The 20,994-nt window shown below is 41.8% G+C and overlaps 1 protein-coding gene across 1 annotated transcript in view; it reads right to left on the reverse strand.

Annotated features, from left to right (window-relative positions):
* Nucleotides 1-6,722: 6,722 nt before the first annotated feature.
* Nucleotides 6,723-20,994, reverse strand: part of MCCC2 (methylcrotonoyl-CoA carboxylase 2) — a 64,096-nt gene continuing 49,824 nt past the window's right edge. Inside the window, exons 10-16 of the mRNA XM_008067882.2 lie at nucleotides 20,746-20,818; nucleotides 18,168-18,244; nucleotides 15,871-15,937; nucleotides 12,873-13,029; nucleotides 11,966-12,080; nucleotides 10,063-10,148; nucleotides 6,723-7,187 (exon numbers count right to left, since the gene is read on the reverse strand). Of these exons, the coding sequence (XP_008066073.2) occupies nucleotides 7,070-7,187; nucleotides 10,063-10,148; nucleotides 11,966-12,080; nucleotides 12,873-13,029; nucleotides 15,871-15,937; nucleotides 18,168-18,244; nucleotides 20,746-20,818 (693 nt within the window). The 3' untranslated portion in view covers nucleotides 6,723-7,069. The remainder of the gene's footprint in view (nucleotides 7,188-10,062; nucleotides 10,149-11,965; nucleotides 12,081-12,872; nucleotides 13,030-15,870; nucleotides 15,938-18,167; nucleotides 18,245-20,745; nucleotides 20,819-20,994) is intronic.

Below are 20,994 nucleotides of genomic sequence, written 5' to 3' on the forward strand. Positions count from 1 at the left end.
AAATTCACCCTACCTTACCCTGAAAATGAGGGCAGGAGAGAAATGTACAATTGCCTAACAAAAAATATACAAGAGTGGCAAATTACATAAATGCTCAAGTAAATAAGATTGTTGGAAGGACACAGGGGTCTCAGTAGCCAGGGTAGCGCCAGGGAGACTGGAGCAAGAAAGAACCAACAGCCTTTTCAGGTCTACTCAAACTCATCTTCTGTCTACATCCTTCTGCTCATGAGTCAAACCGCTGGAGAGAGTCCGCTTGGCCAAGCTTCGATCATGTGTCCAGCTTTCAGCTGGGGCCTGGGCTCTTTGTTGACCAAGACTGTACAGACCAGGAGAGAAGGAGTTCCCAAAGAAGCATGAGAGTACATTTACCAGAGATGATGGAAGGGTGCTGAGAGGGTAAAGACACCCTCAAGTCACAGACTAGATGCTGCACAAGGCCAGGGGCCATGCTTTACTTATTTCTGTGTACCATCCTGAAGCCCGACCCACGAGAAGCCCTTAGAAAACTCATGTTCACTTAAACAAAACAAGCTCTAACAAAGTGGAGAATGGATCACCTGGGTACACAGTTTCCACTAAGAGTCCCACCAAGCCCTCTGGTGGATGCTTCCCTGCGGAATAAAAAAAAAAAAAAAAAGCTCTTGGCCAGGAGCAATGGCTCATGCCTCTAATTCCAGCACTTTGAGAGCCGAGGCAGGAGAATCGCTTGACAGAGTGAGACCCCAACAAACAAACAAAGAAGCTCTCGGCATACTCTATTTAACCTTGCCTCCAGTTTTTTGCTTTTTGTTTTTGAGTTGGAGTCTCACTCAGTTGCCCAGACTGGAGTGCAGTGGCCGCTCCCGGCCACCACAGCCTCGACCCGCTGGGCTCCGGCAATCCTTCCGCCTCAGCCTTCCAAGTAGCTGGAACTGCAGGCGCGCGCTACCACTCCCGGCTCATTTTTTGATTTATTGTAGAGATGAGGTCTCGCCAAGTTGCCCAGGCGGGTCTCGAACCCGCAGACTCAGGCAATCCACTCAACTCAGCCTCCCAAAGGCGCGGGATTACAGGCTGAGCCACCAAGTCCGGCTCCAGTTCTTACATCCTAGTCCACTTGCCCTGTACCACCAGCTAGCAGAGAAAAATAGAATCTGGGGAGGTGGAGAAAAGACTCGGGCATTTAGAAAGAGGTGAGGAAAATAAACACCAGGCCAGAGAGACTGATTTTGGTTCCCTCCCACCTCCCATTTTCCTCAAGTTCACACAGCCTCTTTTAGTAGCAGAACTAGGGCTGAACTGGTCAACGCCCAGTCCGGTGTTCCTTCTGCAATTGTGACCTCTCACACATTTATGCTGAATCTTCACACTTGTCGCTAATGTGATACAGTCACTTAGACACACTTTTAACACTGAAAGGAAACACTGGGTTGTGCTAAGCAATTGAATTCTATTGGAAAACATCAGGTCATCACTGAATCCAGCACCACTTGTACCATAAAGGTACTCTTACAGAGCAAAACTTAGCAACATATCTTAAAAGTCTGTGCACACTTTGACCCGACAGTTCCATTTCCAGGCATTTATCCTAGAAAATAACCACAGACATGTAAAGAAACTAGAAAGGTATTCATTGAGCATTATCTGTTAAGTGTAGGAAACCAGAAATAACCTAAGTGTCCAACAATAGGGGAGTGATTAAAACAAACAGCATCCAATGCAGCATCTAGATTATTGTAGAAGAAATAGTAGATTACATGTAAACAAGTCAGTATAATCACAACAAACTAAGTGAAAATGCAGACTGTAGAATAACATGTAGTTAGCATTTTTGTAAAAAAAAAAATTCCTACAGATAGGAAAAAAGGTAGAAAATATTAATAGAAAATATTAATAGTAGCAGTTATCTCTGGGTGGTGGAATTATAAAGAATTTTTTCACTTTATTTTCTTCACTTTGTCTTTTTAAATTTTCAACAAATAACAGATTTTAAATTACAAATAATTTTAAAACAAAAGTTATTTCTAATTATCCCATAGATATAGGAATGTGATTAATAGTACCATTAATAATGCTGAATATTGGCCATGTGTGATGGTTCACACCTGTAATCCCAGCACCTTGGGAGGCTGAGGCAGAAGGATTGCTTGAGCCCAGGAGTTCGAGACCAGGCTAGGCAACACAGCAAGACCTCATCTTTACAAAAAAAAAAAAAAAAAAAAAAAAACCTCAAAAAATTAGCCAGGCATGGTGGCATGGGCTTGTAGTTCCAGTTACACAGGGAGACTGGGACAAAAGAATCGCCTGAGCCCAGGGGGTCCAGGCGGGCATCAAAATGAGACCCTGACTTAAAAAAAAGAAGACTCAATACATTTCCTTCAGAAACCTCTTAATATTAGTCTGAGTAATCCAAAATTCTATCTCTTTTTCTTGAGTTCACTTCTAACAATTAACACTTACTGAATTACACTTAAAGTTTTTTTTCCTCCAGCTTACTTCTAACAAGCAGTTCTGGGCATATTTTCTCTTTAGTAACTTCTCTATGAACTTGCCACCTTTGAAGACCATGTCTCCTCCCCTCAAAGATCTTTGAAGACCGTATTTGCCCTCAAAGACGCCTCTCTCAACATAAAAAGTGGTGGGGAAAAAAAAAAACCACCTGTGATCCTGGGTCACCTTTGTGAAAGAAAAAGCTGACAGACATACTGAACTGCTGATCTAAGGAAACTAACAGTTGGGTATCCAGGAAATACAACCATCCCTGCCCTATGGTAAACTCTCCTCTTGGGTCAATCAAATCACTCCCTAGAATGCTAATGCCTACATATTGTGTGATTGCCACCATACTGTGTGACTGCCGCCATACCGAAATCCGTTAAAACTTATGAAGCAGTAACAGTTTGGAAGAATGATCAAAAGCTGACATGCAGCCAAACTGCGACACTCTCAAAGCATCCAAATGTGGAAAAAGTATACAGTCCCTTGATTACAGCCTCTTTGTCTGGAAGGCTTCACTTTGTTTGAAGAACTTTATCCTTAGGATCCTTACTCAGGTATTAGAGAATTTGGGGTGGACTCAATAAAAACAAACATAATTGTTTTGTGGAAAGGCTTTTTGTTAAAACAATAAAAACCTATGTCACATTAAATATTAGTTGTACTTAATTTGCAATGTTTTTAGAAATGTTATAAATGACACTAGGCAATGGTTATCTAGTTCATCTTCTTGCTATTTTCTAAATATGGGAATTTTTGAACCAGTCATTAACAGATCACTAAGAATTGGTTTTGACCAGACAGCAGCAAGTACCCTTTCAGAAAGCAACATCAATGCATTTTGTGGCCTCCCAAAAGTCTTATTATTGAAGTCATCCCAAACCTGCTGAGACTTACCTCTGTGAAGGTAGCATACAGTACAAAACAAGCATGTACCAGATGATCACCTGTCTCTTGAATATTCCACAGTGCCTTCTGCTCGTGTAGAAGTGTTTTCTTGTGTGTGTGTGTGTGTGTGTGTGTGTTGGAGTCTCACTCCGTCTCCCAGACTGGAGTGCAGTGGCACGCTCCTGGCCACCGCAGCCTTGACCTGCTGGGCTCTGGTGATCCTTCCACCTCAGCCTTCCAAGGAGCTGGAACTACAGGCGCGCGCTACCACGCCCGGCTAATTTTTGATTTATTGTACGGGTGAGGTCTCGCCAAGTTGCCCGGGCAGGTCTCGAACCCGCAGACTCGGGAAATCCACTCACCTTGGCCTCCCAAAGCGCTGGGATTACAAGCTGAGCCACCGAGCCCAGCAAAAAGTGTTTTCTCATTTAGACAATTTCTAATTTGAAAAACACATTTCTTGAAAACTGAAAAATAGAAGTAATCTTGTCTCATTTTTTTGAGTTGTAGTCTCAGGCTGAGTGCAGTGATATGCTCATGGCTACTGCAGCCTCAACCTGCTGGGTTCAGGCAATCCTTCTACCTCAGCCATCCAAGTAGCTGGAACCACAGACGTGCACCACCACACTCAACTAATTTTTTGATTTATTGTAGAGATGAGATCTTGCCAAACCCCTGGGCTCAGGCAATCCTCTCGCCTCTGCCTCCCAAAGTGTTGGTATTACAGGCGTGAGCCACGGCACCCAGCCTCTTTCTCATTCTTTAACTACCGAGGGGCCAAATTTAGAGACTAACTATAGTCTATATAATTCTTCATATAATAACTAGCTCATATTATCCTGGCTGAAATTTGTATTAATAATCATCAAAATGTTTTTTAAACCTGCCTATTTTGGTAAAACAATTAGAAATATGTTTATTATTGGATAATAGGCACAAGATAGACCTGGGCATGCACCTGTAGTCCCAGCTACTTGGGAAGTTGAGGCAGGAGGAACCCTTGAGCCCAGGAGTCTGAGTCCAGCCTGGACAAGCAAGACCTTGTCTCTTGGAAAAAAATAACAGTAATCTGTTTAAATGTGTTTATATTGATGACCAGGATCTTCTTAACAGAGAAAGGCAAACGTACTTCCAAAATATTCATGAATCTTTGGCTTGTTAATGGTTCTGACCAAAGAAATATCACTTAGTCGTCATTAAGGAAATCATTTTGTTTTCTGACAGATTCAAATTTTAACTGAAATTTTTAATTTACTATTTTAAAATACTGTGTTCCTTCTGAAAATACAACCTACTTCTGAATTGTGATCACATATCCATACACCACCCCTAAAAAACTAAACTGACTTTTTGATACACAAATGCAGCCTAAATTGAGCGTCATGCAACAATGTTTGAAATATTAATTTTATTAGGAAAACATTTGACAGTTCTATTAGGTCATATAATCAGTCACCTAATTTTAAAATTATGTGGCCTGAGGACATTCATCACAATATGGATTTCAAAAATTCATTCAACAAATATGCGAGCACCTGCGAGTGCCAAGCGGTAAACAGGACAATTCCTGCTCCTGTGGAACTTACACTCTAGCAGGAGGGCAACGTCAAGGAAACATTACAGCAAAATGATGCATGTCTGACAGAGGAAGTAGATGGCACTGCACCAGAGCAGATAATAGGGAAGCTAACCCCCTCCGGGGGGTCACAGAGACACCCCCAAGGAAGTGGAGTTTAAACTGAGAAGCAAGTACATAAGCTGAAGAGTACGCGTTGAAGAAGAAGGGAGAGCAGAACAATAAAGTCGGAGGAACCTAACGCGGGAAGCAAGGACTGGAAGAGGTCAAGGATGGCTGGAACTCGGCTCCTGTGAAAAGAAGAGTCAAGGAGATGAGGTTAAAGAGGTGAAGATCAAGATTCTGGCAGGCATTCGGTGGCTGACACTTCTTTACAAGAAACCACTGAAGGAGTTTTAGTAACAGAGTAACCTGGCCGATGGGCACTTCAGGGTGGCCATTCTAGCCACAGAGGGATGGACAGACAGGAATAGGTAAGACCGATGCAAGTAGATGACTTCAAGGCCTATGGTAGTGAAAGATAAAAATAAGTGGGGACACTCAGGAGACAGGAAGTAAAATCAAGAGGAATTAATGACCAAGTTTGAGGTTCCTCTGAGACAACCAGTGCGGATGTCCAGTAGACCTGCTACACATGCAGATCTGGAGTTCAGGCAAGAACTGTGTTAAGAACTGCCAATGCACTGGGTGCAGTGACTCACACCTGTAATCCCAGCACTTTGGGAGGCTGAGACAAGAGGACTGCCTGAGCTCAGGGGTTTGAAGCCTGCCTGAGCAACATAGTGAGACCTCGCCTCTATAATAAATCAAAAAATCAGCCAGGTATGGTGGCGCATGACTGTGGTTTCAGCTACTTGGAAGGCTGAGGCGGAAAGATTACCTGAGCCCAGCAGGGTGAGGCTGCAGTGACTGTGAGCATGCCACTGCACTCCAGCCTGAGTAACAGAATGAGGCTGACTCAAAAAAAAAAAAAAAGTCAGTGCAGCCATCATCTGCATTTAGATGGCAGCTGAAGCTGAGAGGAGCTAAAATGGCCCCGCAAGAATAAATCAAGCCATGAGAAAACCTTTAAGAATACGGAGAGATGTCAGGGACGGGGGCAGGCGACTGTGGGCATTATTGGTTAATGGACAAAGAGTTTCTGTTTCAGATGAAGAACAAGTTCTGGAGATGGACAGTGCTGATGGTTGCACCAGTGTGAGGGCACTCCATGCCACTGAACTGACCACTTAAGACTAAAATGATGCATTTTACGTTATATGTATCTTACCACAATTTTAAAAAATAATAAAGAGATACTTTGGTACTATTTGCATCTTCTGAAATAAGAATGTATTCATGTACTAGTAATGAAAATCAAGACAAATAATAAAAGTGGGGCAGGATCAGTAGCGGAAGAGGAGTCTACAAAGACAACCAAAAAAGGATGGTCTAAGAGGTTGGCAGAAAACCTAGAATGTTAAGTCCTGGAAGGTAAGGGCAGCATTTCCAAGGAGAAAAAGCTCCAACCGATTAGAAGGCTACAGAGTTAAATCAGATAAGGCTGGAAAAGAACCCATTGGTTTCAGCAACATGAAGATCAACAAACCTTGGAGGGGGTAGTTGGTGAAGGAAAGGGTTGGGGTGAGGAGAGAGTGGGTTACAAAATAGATCCCAAAGTGCAGACAATGAGAGTCTAATTATGGTGGGAAGGAGATAGGATGGTGGCTAAAGAGAAAAGCAATACTTTTAAAAAATGTGTTAAAATATCATCAAGCATAATCACCAAAACAATCATTATAGTGGAAATACAACTTCATAGAAATAATCTCAATCACATCTGAAATTTACAGATTACAGAATTTTTCATACTGTTTGATGGTTAGAAAGGATACATGTAAATCATTATCTTCATTTTATGGGTGGTAAAACTGAGTCACAGAGAATTCTCTCTAAAAAAAATTTAAAAGGCATTGATATTCACTGAATAAATATCCTCACTGATTTTTTTTTAAGGTAGAAAAGTACAATGCACTGTGTTTAAAAAAAATTACTGTAATAGCCATGTTCAAACAGTCTAAATTGTTAAAGCTACTACATGTGTCAGTTTTTGGTACATGTTCAACAGAAAAATGTTTTCTATTCCAGTTACATCCTCAAGATGCCAAAGTCAGTCTTCTGTATGGGTGCGTTGAGGGCTGCACTAATACTGAGACCCAGGACCAGTCTGGTGTCCGCTGGATCAATAATCCCATCATCCCACAGCCTGGCAAAAGAATGAGAGAAGAGTTATGAATGTATCACCAAGGCACCGTTTATATACTCCATGTCCAGAAATACCAAGGAGGTTTCCCTTCAGGTAAAATAGGCACCTACTTCACCTGTGCACTATAATCTCACAACAGAAGCCATGTTCAAGACAGGAGAGAAAAGGGGGTGGGGAGGGGTGGTGATATGACTTTTATCCCAGGTCACCAGAGGATGTCATCTCAAGCTTAAGAAACTGTGCCTAAAAGAAATCTCAAGATGATCCCTGGTTTGAAAATATTTTTACTTATGTCAGGAAGAACTTTCCCGATCCTTTTCTGCCTACACAAACTTACAAACCAAGTTAGTATATTCCTGTCATTAACATAGAGAGCCACGTAAAAACAGGTAGTAATAACTTAATAAGAACCTTAAACCAGAGTCTTGCTGGAAAAGGTGAATTCCCCAAATTCCCCTAAGCTTGTAAGAAACTGAAAATTACCAAATAGGCTTCAGTACATGTTATCAATAAAACAGATACCTTCAAATGTAGATCTTTATTTTTTGCTATAATTGAAAGAGCAAGTAAATTTTCTGCTTGCAGAAGAAACTTTTAAGTAGAAATGCTAGTTTGCTTTCATTGACAACCTCAAATTTATAAAGAAAAATGAATGAGAAATACTACTTTTTAAAGGTTATTAGTAAATGGCAGTTTGCTTTCTTTAAACAAACTATCTTCAGTATCTGAACATAGCATCAATTATTAAACCATTCTTACACTGACAGACATGAACCAAATCTTTGCTCATAAAACATTAATAGGGACCCTAAAATATCAACAGCCAATAAAAAGAAAGCCGCTCTTGTCATCTGTAACCAGGTGAACTGATTACACTCCCTTCTGAAGCCTGCAGCAGAGGCATCCAGAAGGTATGGTGATGAAGGGGCTGGCTAAAAGCACAGCCCAGGTAAGAGGTTCTAATCAAATGCCTGACAAAAATTTGATTATAAAAACAATTGAGCAGAAGTAAATTGGCACACTGCATGTGTAACGATGAAGAAAACGTTAGCATTTCCAGGAGCAGATGATGATGCAGCTCTCTGAAGTGTCAGCTGGAACATGTTCAAGCCTAAGCAGGCCAGAGGATTTCCTCTTTAAACTGAGATTTCCTAAAGGAAGGCACCATCAGACAGCTTGGAAATCCTTTCATCTTTGAAAGAAAATAGTTGTCTCTATGCCACCAACTACTTCAACAGAAGGGTTAAATATCTATAAATGCACAGAAAATCTTATTGTCTTGTAACATTTATATCCAAAGATAAGTCTATCTGGGCCATTTGCTCTCCTGCCTTGGATACATTAAAAATAGTAATAATGTAAGTATGAAAACAATACAGGTGTAATCTTCCACAAAAAATGACTTAGCTTAGCCATGGATGAAAAACAAGTTAACAGCTTACACAAAATATTCTATTTTTCAAAGTTTAATATTTCAACTGTCCCTGTGCATTTCAGTCAAAATACTATGTGAAAAAAATATATAGAAAAGCTTACCATATGTACTTGTTATATTTTATATTAAACCTCTTATATGGTTTTCTATCGCTTCTTGCAGCCACTGGCTACTATATAAGTCTGTTTGCACAGTGGTAAAAATAAGGAATCTACTTGCCTCTAAAAATCAAAGATTATATTTTGTTCTTAATTAAATGAATTGAACTACCACAACAAAACATACCTGTAAATCTGTTTGTAAAAATATACAGCTAGCAAAAGAGAAACAGGCTTTTAAAAAATCCCAAATAGGGCTGGGGCACGGTAGTTCACGCCTATAATCCCAGCACCCTTGGAAGGCCAAGATAGGAGGATTGCTTGATCCCACAGTTTGAGACCAGCCTGGGCAACATAGAGAGAACCAGTCTCTTTAAAAAAAAAAAAAAAAATCCAAATGGTATTATTTGACCTCTCACACTAATTATGTTCTTGAAAACCAGCATGTTGAGTCTTTGCACCCCCAGTGCTATGAGCAGTGCTTGCCACTAAGGATGTGTTCAAATAACAGAAAGGGATTCTAATTTCTGATTTTCTTTTCTCCCTCCTCTCCAGTTCGCCTTCACCAGTAAATGAAATAAATCACAGCATAACCTAATTTTAGAAGACACAAACAGTTAATTTCTTTTTTCCATCTGCCCAAGAGATGACAGGATGACATGAAGCTTAGATTAGTTTTTGGAATGCAGAACGCTAAAGTTGTTGAAAAAAGATCTGAAAGCACACGCCAACAGATCTCCAGCTGAGACAGGCATGATAATTTATTACCTCATTAAGTGGTATAAGAAACAAACACAGCCAACAGCTGCAAGCGTGTGTGAGGTAATTATCTGGTGCTGACATGTGGACTTTGGCTGTGACTAATCACCTCCTGAATGTGTGAGCACACTTGTCAACAAATGCCAATAAGTGTTCAACAACCTCATGCTTACAATAGGGTAAAAACAAAATAATCAAAGAGACAATGTGACAAGAATCCATGCTTTTAAGCAAAAATTGGAACTGACTGCTGAAGTAACACAGCTGAGATTGTAACTTTTATTCCCAGCTCCTAGCATGGCTCACCTTTGGCTAACAGGGTCCCTGCAGTCCCGACACCTCACCAGGGGTGGACAGACCCAACGGTGGTGAATCTACAGTGCAGGGACACCTGGGAGGAGGGGCAGCATTCTGGCAGTAGGCATTCCCATTCGAAGGAAACAAGAGTACAAAATTGTGTCCAAACATTATCCTTTGGTTCTGAAGGCTGGACCATCCCGACTGCTCAGACCTCTGGAAAGCTGTGCCCTCCCTGACTGCCAAGATGCACCCATCAGGGAGTTAATTATTTTCTGGCTCCCACCTTGCACTGGAATAGTAAGGGTTCCCTTCTTCTTCAAACCTCTTAATGATGGGCTCTTTTAAAGCTGCTTCCTCAGCACTGGAGAACTAAAAGAAAAGGGACCATAAGTCAGCTTCAGTGGATTATTTAGATAATCTAAAGAAAAAAGAGACAACACATTGCATAAGAAATAATGTTCCAACTAACATTTGCAAGGTGATGTAGATTACAAGTGATCACTAACACATATGATCTCACCTGAGACATGAATATCAAATCAGTGCGCCAATCACACCTTTCTTAGCAGAGACTACATTCTGAGGCTATTTCATGTGAGGTCAAAGCCAAGGATACTGTGTATCATAGCAGGTACAAAAATGGGTGTGAATTATATAATACAACACAAGAGCTATATTACACTGAGAAGCCCCTAGTTAAGGTGAAAAAGTATGAGATTTTGCATTCAAAATAGCCAAAATTTTAAAGCTTAAAGAGATAAACTATCAACCACACTGTGAGTAACCTCTTCAGTAAATTTCCCAAACAACTGAGATATTTCTTCTTAAATAAAAATGTAATGGCTTCCCCATCAGTATTACAAGGATCAAGTGATAATTAATTCAGATGTAAAGATTTTCAGAACTTATTTTGAAGCCCTGAAAAATATTTTCAGCTTAAAAAAAATTCCACACCAGAAACAATGACTTATTTCAAATAAATCCTACTTCTTTTATGTAAACATTTGAATATTTTGAATTCATTTTATAGATCAAGAATTTTGAATGTGAACTACTAACACACTGTACTTTCATGTATAAAAACGAATGAATTCAAGTATCTGTATATCAAAGTCATCAAAAAACAACAATTTAATAAGAGGTTACCATGCTGGGCTACACAGAGTTTAAGACGCGTCTTCAAAATCTCAGGTAGAATTTCATATCCTACTTCTCCCACCCCCAGCCCAGTCACACACAAAGGAAAGCTATCCTTTTCCTTTGATACCAGTAGACACTACAGTGATTCTGAAACCTCAGTGTAAGTCTGCAAGATTCCCACGGCTCGGAAAAGACAGCCCGGGATGCAAGGCATGGGTGGATCCATTCAGGGAGGCAGGACCACCCTCTGGCGTTACAGCATCCCACTCCACAAACCAGGTGGTACTAGATGATCCCTGAACGGAGCAAGCAGGGCCTCCCTTTCACAGCTTCCCATGGTGAGACAACAGCACACCCAAGCAACTTCAGAACACACATCCATCATTGTAAGGCTTGGTGCTTACACCAAATAGTTAAAGTAACTAATAAAAATGAACATGAAATTTCAAAAGACTCTCCAGCAGGGACATAAACAAAAGAATTCATTTTCAAAGCAGCCACTTGCTGATTTGCCTTTCATCAAGTTTTAAGTGCCCTTTCCGTTTTCTGAGGTACTCTTTCACCGTTTTCTGATGTACTCTTTCACCGTATAATGTTATTCAATTCTCAATAGATGGCTGAGCCCTCCCACTCAAGGTATCCTTAACAACAAACTAAAAGTAAAATAGGGAAAACAGAATTCTGCTGCTTTTGCTCACAGAATCAAAGAAAGTACATCAGACTTATTTAAATCTTCCTAAGTACAAACGACTAAGAATCAAGCATCATTATGCCTCAGGCACTCACAGGCAGTTTCTGAAGTGCTTTCTTGGAAATTCTAAAAAATGTTTAAATGATCACAAAGAAGGTACCAAAATATAAGGTACAGAAAATGTGCGAGCAGGCCAAACTGCTGAAACAACTTCCAGGGCAGCAACTTCCAAATAAGGCAGGCAGTACGTGTCAGACCCTGACATCAACACAGGGATTCTGGGCGCTCTGCTCCTTGGCTCTAGGGTGTGTACTGGTGACAGCCAAACCCAGAGATAAGAAGAAACAGTACTCACCTGTTCACCTTCCCGTGCCTTTCGGTCCTTGGCTATCATGGCCAACACGGTGGCTGCCTGCTCTCCTCCCATCACCGAGACACGAGCATTTGGCCAGAGGTAGAGAAATCTCGGGCTAGGGGGAAGGAAAGAAAGAATGCACAAATTAATTCAACACACAGCACAGACTTCCAGAGGCCCACGTTTACCTTTTAAATGAATGGTTCTTGATTTTAGCTCTACATTTCAATAATTTGGGAAGCCTTCAAAAATGTCCAAACGCCCAGAGCGCACCCAGACCAACCTCCAGAGGTGGAGCCCGAGTGTGGACATAATTTTAAAGTTCTCCATGTGATTCCAGGTATATAAGGGCTCATAGTATCCTCTTATTATCTGTGGTCATGCCCCATTTTCCATCCTGATATTGATTTTATGTGCCTTGGCTCTTTATTTGTTCAGTTTGGGCAGGGGATTATCAAGTTTGTCAACCTTTTGAAACAATCCAATTTGGGGCTGTGCTGAATCTTCACTCCTATGTCTGCTCTTGGTCATGCCCTTCTCATTTCTCCTGGGTTTAATAAGCTGTTCTTCTCACCTTCAGAGTTGACTGCTCAGCTCTTTGATTTTCAGTCTGACTTCTTACACATTTAAGGCTTTAAACTTTTCTCAAAGCAAGACTGTAGTGACGTCGCCCAAGTCTTAATGTGAGGCATTTTCATTATCAGGCATTTAAAATATTTCCTGATTCCCATCAGAGATTTCTTCCAAGTATTACCTTTAGCATGAAATTTAATTTCATCCTTCCACATGGTACAAATTATGGTATAACTGACTGAGATTTGTGAATGCCTTTCTGTATTTCAAACAAACCCATGTATTTTACATGTAAAGCATGCTTCTTTCAGAGAAAACTGTGACAACCACCTACCCAAATGCTCTGCCACACATCCCATAGTTTCCAGCCCCATACGAGCCCCCGATGATGACAGTGATCTTAGGCACTTGGGCACAGGCCACGGCAGACACCATCTTGGCACCATCCTTGGCAATTCCTTCAGCTTCATACTCTCTCCCAACCATAAATCCTGAGAGGAAGACCCAAAAGAGAGCCTCAGGGTGGTGGAGGTAATGTGCAGAAGTCAATTCCACCAAGGCACTGGAAGGACATCTTTTTTCCGACCAATTTTCAACAAGCCTGTCGCCCATACGACAAATCTCTGTGAAACACACCCCAAAGAAGTTTGCTTGGAAAGATAAAATAAAACGTTCTCTGATCCCTTTTTCAACTTTCTTAAAGCAGTTCATCTGGATGGACACAGAAATCTTCAGGCAATACAAGGATATAATCTACCTTCAAGCAACGGTCTCAGTGCAGCCGCGTGATGCTCAAAGAACGAGACATAGCGAGCTCAGGACGAAGGACCATGGTGGGCCCACTGCGAGGGCCTCAGCACTCACTGACCCAGTTTAAAAACACGGACTGTTCCTTCTGAAGGGATGCCTTAAAACTTTGATAAAAGAAAGATGAATGTTTCATAGAGATGCTAACAGTGCCCGCCAGTGACTCGACAACAAGGTTAAAAAAAATTTTTTTTTTCATGATAATTACAGAATCCTTCCACTTCCTAAAGCCCCAGCACTGGCGAGACTGCTCTGTGCTTTCCCTGTGCCTTCCAGGGCTTGTGCTCCTCTTCACCGTGTGAACACCAGGCCAGGCTTCAGCTGTCTCCCTCCCAAGCCTGGCCTCCAGGGAAGGTATTCCTCTCATCCATGTCCTGCAGGCCCCCTTACTCACTGACTGCCGCTGTTCCTGCTTTGCAAATCTCTAGTAGCTGGTCATCCAACTCAAGTCCCATTCTGACCGGGAGCCTGTGTTCGCAGTGGTCACCACAGGAATGACAACACCGCCCTTGCCTGTACTGGGCATTCATTGTCTGCTCTCCCTTCCGGCCAGGCCCACAGAAGAGCTCAGGAACTCCTCGATCTACCTCATCTTGACTCCCCATAACATTCCAACCACAGCTAACTCAAATATCAGCTCCATTCAAGCACTCACCTCCATCCCGTAACCCACCACTCCTCTATTTTCTGGAGAGGATCTTGTCTTCAAAAAGAGTGAGATAATCTTGCATGGTTTTCTCAGATCCTTCCCTTTCCTCCCTTAAAAAAAAAGCTGCATAATTATGCTCCCTTTCGTTCTTTACTCTTATCTCAGCATAAGAAGTCAGAGTTGCTCAAAGACTTCCCCAGCTAGGCTTGGTGGCTCTCGTCTGTAAGCCCAGCACTTTGGGATGCCGAAGTGGGAGGATCACTTAATCCCAGGAGCTCGAGACCGGCCTGGGCAATGTAGTAAGACCCAGACTCCACCAAATGAAAGACTGTCCCTGATCAGGTCTTTCCCTCTCTCGAGCGTTCTTCTCTACTCCCACCACGTTAAATACCATCTCCATATTCTCATGATGATGCCTACAGTTTCAGCTCCAGCTAAAACACCTCTTCTGTGCTCAAGATTCATTCAATTGCCTGCCATGGATCTCCAAATGGGTATCTCACAGGTCCCTCAAGGAATGTTGTAAAACTAAACTCATGCTCTGCTCTCTGTCCCTATCTTGGTCAAAGCAAATCAAAACAAAACAAAACTATAGATATATTCAAAGCACAATGTTTAGAGGTGCTAAGAATGTCAAGAATCCAAGAATCATGATCACAAACTAGGTCCCTGGACTAGTTAGGCTTCAAATCCTTTCTATCTGCCTTTTCATATGGGCTGCCACACAGGGCTGCCATCTGGCTATAATGCCTCTCGAAATGCATCTAACCAATGGCCAATCATGGAGGCTCACACCTATAATCCCAGCACTTTGGGAGGCCAAGGCAGGAGCCCAAGAGTCCAAGACCAGCCTGGGAAACAGAGTGAGACCTTGTCTCTACAAAATATCAAAAAATTACCCAGGCATGGCGGCATGCAGCTGCACTCCCAGCTACTCCGGAGGCTAAGGCCAAAGGATCACCTGAAACCAGGAGTTCAAGGCTGCAGTGAGAGGTGATCGTGCCCTGCACTCCAGCCTGGGTAACAGAGTGAGACTCCAACTCAAAACAACAAACAAAAAACCTCATTCAAACAAAGATCTTAAACCTAAGTGGAGCACAGAGACAATGCTTTGGCATCCTAAAAACCCTGCTGATCAACAAAGGCCCAACCCCATGTGAAGGAGGCTTGCCTGATCCCAGCACCTACTAAAAGACTCGCCTTCTGAACCTGAGATAACCAAATATGTGACCCCAAAGACTGGAGCTGGGGGAAGTTTTCTGCTAACCAACAACATATCCGAGTGCCTCTGACATGTCAGGCACTATACAGCATACAAAGAAGGATGTCCGAGAATCACAGAATTCTAAGAAAGAGAATTCTAGAACTACAACAGACCTTAAAATCATCTTATCCACCATGTTGAGATCATCTCTAGAACACGAAGTCCAGAGAGAAGACATAACTTGCTCGGGTCCTACCATTCTTTGGGGTCAAAATGCAAATCCCCAGACTTTGACTGAGGATGTACTTATCCATTTTTAAAGATAATCTTTAAAAAGATAACCCTCTGTAGCAGTGATCGGCTGGTGCTCCTGGGCTTTCTGAGCATGTGGCTGGGCACTAGCGGGAGGAAAGGAGGCCACCGAGTGCTGGTGACGCACACGACTCAGAAATTCCTTCACGTAGAAAAAACACGGATAATCTCCTCAGAATATGAAACAGTCATGAAGAAGAGGGCTAACCGGTTAGTTCAAGGGGTTCTTGAAAGAGCATGTCCAAGGGAACTTCCTGCTCTGATGGAAGCATTCTACAGCTGTCCTGTCCATACCTGAGCCACCCTGGGCAGTGCAGCTCTAGAATAAATGCAGCCGTACTGATGAAGCTGTTTTCTCACCTGTAATGTTTTGCAGGAACAGCAGAGGAATATTTCTCTGACAGCATAACTGGATGAAGTGAGCACCCTATAAGCAAGCAACACAAAAATCTTTTTAAAAGGGAATTAATAATCATTATGCATCCCATAAATACCACAACTTGGGCCAAAGATGAAGGCTACCCTTTCTTTTCTTTTTTCTTTTTCTTTTTAAATGTTATTTTATTTTAGAGATAGGGTCTCGCTCTACAGTTCAGGCTGGAATGTAGTGGCCTGATCATAGCTCACTGCAGCCCAAATTCAAGGACTCTTAACGATCTACCCACCTCAGTCTATCGAGTAGCTGGGATTTCCTAGCCACCATGTCTGGCTAAGAAAACCCTTTGTTTGGCTAGTCTGACCTTACATGAACAGTAATAATAACAGTACAATGCTGCCCCATTATCAATAGAACATGTGACTGTTTTACACAATCACCTGTGTCATCATCGGCATGTGGCTAGAAGACAACTGCTGCTGGCCAGGCACAGTGGCTCACGCCTAATAATCCCAGCACTTTGGGAGGCCGAAGCAAGAGGACTGTCTGAGCCCACAGGTTCGAGACCAGCCGGGGCAACTGAGCAAGACCTCATCTCTACAATAAATCAAGAAAAATTAGCCAGGCATGATGGTGCATGCCTGTAGTTCCAACTAGTTGGAAGGCTGAAGCAGAAGGATCGCCTGAGCCCAGCAGGTCAAGGTTGGGATAGTCGTGAGCATGCCACTGCACTCCAGCCTGGGTGTCAGAGTGAGACTCTGACTTAAAAAAAAAAAAAAGATAACTGCTGTTTCAGGGATGAAGTCAATTACCAACATTCCCAACAGCAAGAGAAACTTAAGTAACAGAAAAGAAAGAACTGGTGGCAGCAAGGATTGTTGAACTTTGCTATATAATTCTCTAGTTCTCCACTTTAGAAAAGACAGAACGTAAACCCTCCTGGGACATCAGGGGTGACAATTACATTTTGAGGACCATCTGACACTCTTTCACATATCAAGATGATAGTAAAATAGATCTTTCTTACCAACACTCCCCAAATAAATGGGATTTTTAATTATATGAGTACTAGAGACCTTTTAACCTTGAGCTTAGGAAATTATTTAATAATACCAAAAAAAAAAAAAAAAATTCCCTCCCTATCTTCTAAAGATTATGTGAGTGGGAAAATTCGTATAAGCCCTTTCCCTTATGTTTTACTCTATTTGTAGATCCCTTTGACTCTGCTGGAAATGTCTTGGCAGGTACAAAGCTGCAAAATAATTGCTCAACCTCAATATGACTATGCTTACAAGAAAAAGAAAATCACACAGACCTTTGGGGCTTATTTCAACAAATGAAATGTCAGACTGAGGCCAAACATAACTCCTCCCGGGTTATCTGTGCCAAGTCAACAAATAAAACCAGGCAGAGTTTGTCTGGTCTGTCTGACATTTCTTCTATTAAAATAAGTGTAATATATATTCATTAAAAGTCATTATTTCAAGAATACTTAATATTTTGGGACTCACTATATACTACTAAAAGAAAACAAGCAAAACCTCTCTATATATAGCAATATCAATTTATTTAAAAGAAAAAACTAAGGAGCAATAATAAAACGTCACTAAAGGCTACTTTGGGCATCACAGTATAGGTGATTTTTATTTTCTTGTTTTCATTTTACAATTGAGTTGAGGGAACAATACAAATAGCAAAATACAGAAACTGATTTTATTTATAAAACACTCCCCCCGATTATTCTCCAGGGAGGACAGGAACGAGCTTGCCTGCCCAGCACCTGCATCAGCAAGAGACCCACTATCTTCCCATTCCCAAAAAGCAAAGACACAGTGAAGTTGCCCGAATGATGGGACAGAAGGCAGCAAGCAGATCCTGTCTCAGAACCACCTGGACGGGATCTCGGAACCGCTCTACACACGGAGACCTCGAGAAGGACTTTCAGGACATGCATTCCCTGTTTTCTTAGAAGATGCACATGCCCTCTCTAGCAATTATAACTCAAGTATCTTATAAGCATTTTCCTAAAATGAGTACACTTGATTTTCTAATAGTGCTCCAGATGGTTCATCACATCATGTTCATGTAAACCACCAAGAAACGATGTCAAATGCTAACACACATGCACAAACACACACGTACACAGCATTCTGTTGCTAAGGCATCTGGTTAAACATTTTAAAAACTTCTGTGGAATAAGTTTTAATTTATTACTTGACCTTCAAAGTCAATTATGTTATATTAAAACAGAAAATCTCGAAACATCTGTAACAGTACTTGCCTTTTTCGCAGACTCAGAAAAAAGAACTCCATTGTTTCCAATGATACCTACTGGGTATCCAAATATTCGAGCATATCCTCAAAAGAAAATTCAAAGAAGATTTTTACTTTATGGAGGGCTTTTAGTTCACAACAAAGAGGCATTTTACACATTTTTTAATCCAAGTTTTAAATGTAAGGAGATTTTATCTATAGTATAAAATAGCTCATGTCACAATGTCTGCATTCCTAAAATACTAGAGTCCAGTTTTTTTGCATGTCACATGTAGTCATCCATTTGTCTTTGGCTGGTTTGGTTAAATGCTTGGCTTAGGGTGTTATCCACTTATTTAATCCATATATTCATTTAATCTATCTGAGTGTCTAATATGCCCCAGACACTAGAGATATTAGAAAAAAATATGGTATCAAAAATCATTGAAGAAAAATTAACAGACAGAGAGAGTGTCAACATATTGGTAAGCCAGAACACTACATTTTTAAAGATTTGTGTTTTCCTTTACTGTGGCCATGTCTTGACTGATTGCTTACTTTATTAAATCACCATGTTTATGCAATGTGATAAAATGTAATGTTGATTTGTTGACCACCTAGCTCTCTCTTTGTTTTCAGGCCTAAAAACCCAGCCAAAACCCTAGGCAGCACGTCCTAAATGGCACTGCCACCTAAAGAGCAACTACGAGGGGTCCACTCCACTCCACTCCTGGTCCTGCCTCAACCCACACAGGTGGAAATCCAGCACATCACTCCCCAGTGAGATGCCACCCCGGCAAATGTACACCCTGTCAGCTGAGTAGACATCCAGCCCATACTCAGCCCTGCCCGGGGCTCCGGGCACAGACGGGACGTGCTGAGCAGGCCACATGCCACCCTCTGCTGGGGACATCCACAGGAGAGGCCTTTTCTAACTGCCTGTTCCAAACCTGAGTTTCAGTCAGGAACACGAAATGCCCCGAAAGCTCTCGGGCCTCCATACGGCAAGCGCTGAGGCCGGAGGAAGCCCTTAAGAACTTCCAGGGACACCAGAGCCCCCGAACAGTCTGTCCCTCTCGCTTCTCACCTCCTCACGCTTTATGCCTCCCGCCCTCCCATTCTCCCGCCCCGCCGGCCCTCACATTCCCCTCCGTCCTTCTCACACTCTTCCCCTGCCCCAACTCGAGTGAACTCCAGTGCAGTCAAGGAGAGAAGGAGGAAACCAGATGTGTCCCTGGCATTCCCCTGGTATTCGAGGGGACAAGAGTGCCACAGTCTTTTAGCAAGTAAGGGACAAAGCCATAAAAGAAGATGACAAAGACAGCCCATACAGCTTTAGCAGAAACAGCTTTGTCTGGCTTTAAACTGTTACACAATGAGGGTTATATCCTGAACTATTTGGTGACAAATCCTGTCTATATATCAGACAAAAAGCTCTTAATCACTTAAATACCTCACTACAAAAACATAAATTCCACCCTCAGTGTGACGCTTTCTCTTGCTCACAAATCAAACTAGGAGAATGTGGTACGATTTATCCTGAAGCCTCAATGCATATTTGCAACTTGGATTTTTGCAGCAAGTTTTTTTTGTGCTCTGATATGTTATCTTTGACTAATTACTATATTTTCAAGCTTTTTAAGACCAAGGAAAATTTTAAAAATTTGTTCTGCCATTTGTCCTAAACAGATTATTATGATTCTAACATCTGTTAAATACTTTTCCTCAAAGGCCTAAAAGTTTAACATTTTAGATGACAAAAGTAATTTTTATAAACATCCATATTTTGTTTTTCCAGACATGGTGTACTGTCCTGAGTCTTCACTCTGGTATCTGCATGTATCGGCATAAGACCTACAGAGGCTCAGAACGTTTCATTTATTCTACATCCTTCTGGGAAGCTAAATATCACATAAAACTTCCTGGTTGAATAGCATACTAACGAGGCAATGATGAAGTTTTCTACATAAGTACACTTACCCAAAGAAACAAAAAGAACTACAAGTATTTTCTGCCAATTTTCCTTTAAGAGCCTTTTTATACGGCTATCAGCCACAAAGTCACAGAGAGGAGCCACACTACAGCATCCAGTCGTCATCAGTTGTGTGTGTGTGTGTATAGGAGTCTCACTCTGGTGCCTAGGCTGGAGTGCAGTGGCATGCTCACAGCCACCACAGCCTCAGCCCGCTAGGCTCAGGCAATCCTTCTGCCTCAGCCTTCCAAGTAGCTGGAACTACAGTCATGTGCCACCACACCTGGCTAATTTGCTGGATTTTTTGTAGAGACAAGGGCTCGCCATATTCCCCAAGCTGATCATGAACCCCTGGGCTCAGTCAACCCTCTCACCTTCGCCTCCCAAAGTACTGGGATTACAGGTGTGAGCCACCGCACCCAGCCTAGTCATTATCATTTTAAACTCTTGGAATCTGTGAAGTCATTCAGCTACAAATGATCTTTATAAAACAGCTCCTTTTGAAAACTGACTCATATGTTTGCAGCACTCTAATAGCAAAGCTCATGCCAAGTGTATCAAAGTCTTGAGATGAGATTGCTTATTTTCAAAGCATTAGAAAAATGTTCATATTTTCAATTCTTCACCTTTATACCTGTAACTAATGTGTCTCCATATAAGGCTTTGAACTCATTGAATCTGCTTCCATCCACGATTCTAGCAATGACCTAAAGAAGAAAAATAACAATGTCCCTGAGAAATTATATTACAAAAGATTTATTTATTTATTTATTTATATTTTTATTTTTTTTGAGTTGGAGTCTCACTGTGTCACCCAGACTGGAGTGCAGTGGCCGCTCCCGGCCACTGCAGCCTCCACCTGCTGGGCTCCGGCGATCCTTCC

This window comes from Carlito syrichta, unplaced genomic scaffold, assembly GCF_000164805.1.
Source record: "Carlito syrichta isolate Samal-C Ts95f unplaced genomic scaffold, Tarsius_syrichta-2.0.1 Scaffold309812, whole genome shotgun sequence".
Lineage (NCBI taxonomy): Eukaryota > Metazoa > Chordata > Mammalia > Primates > Tarsiidae > Carlito > Carlito syrichta.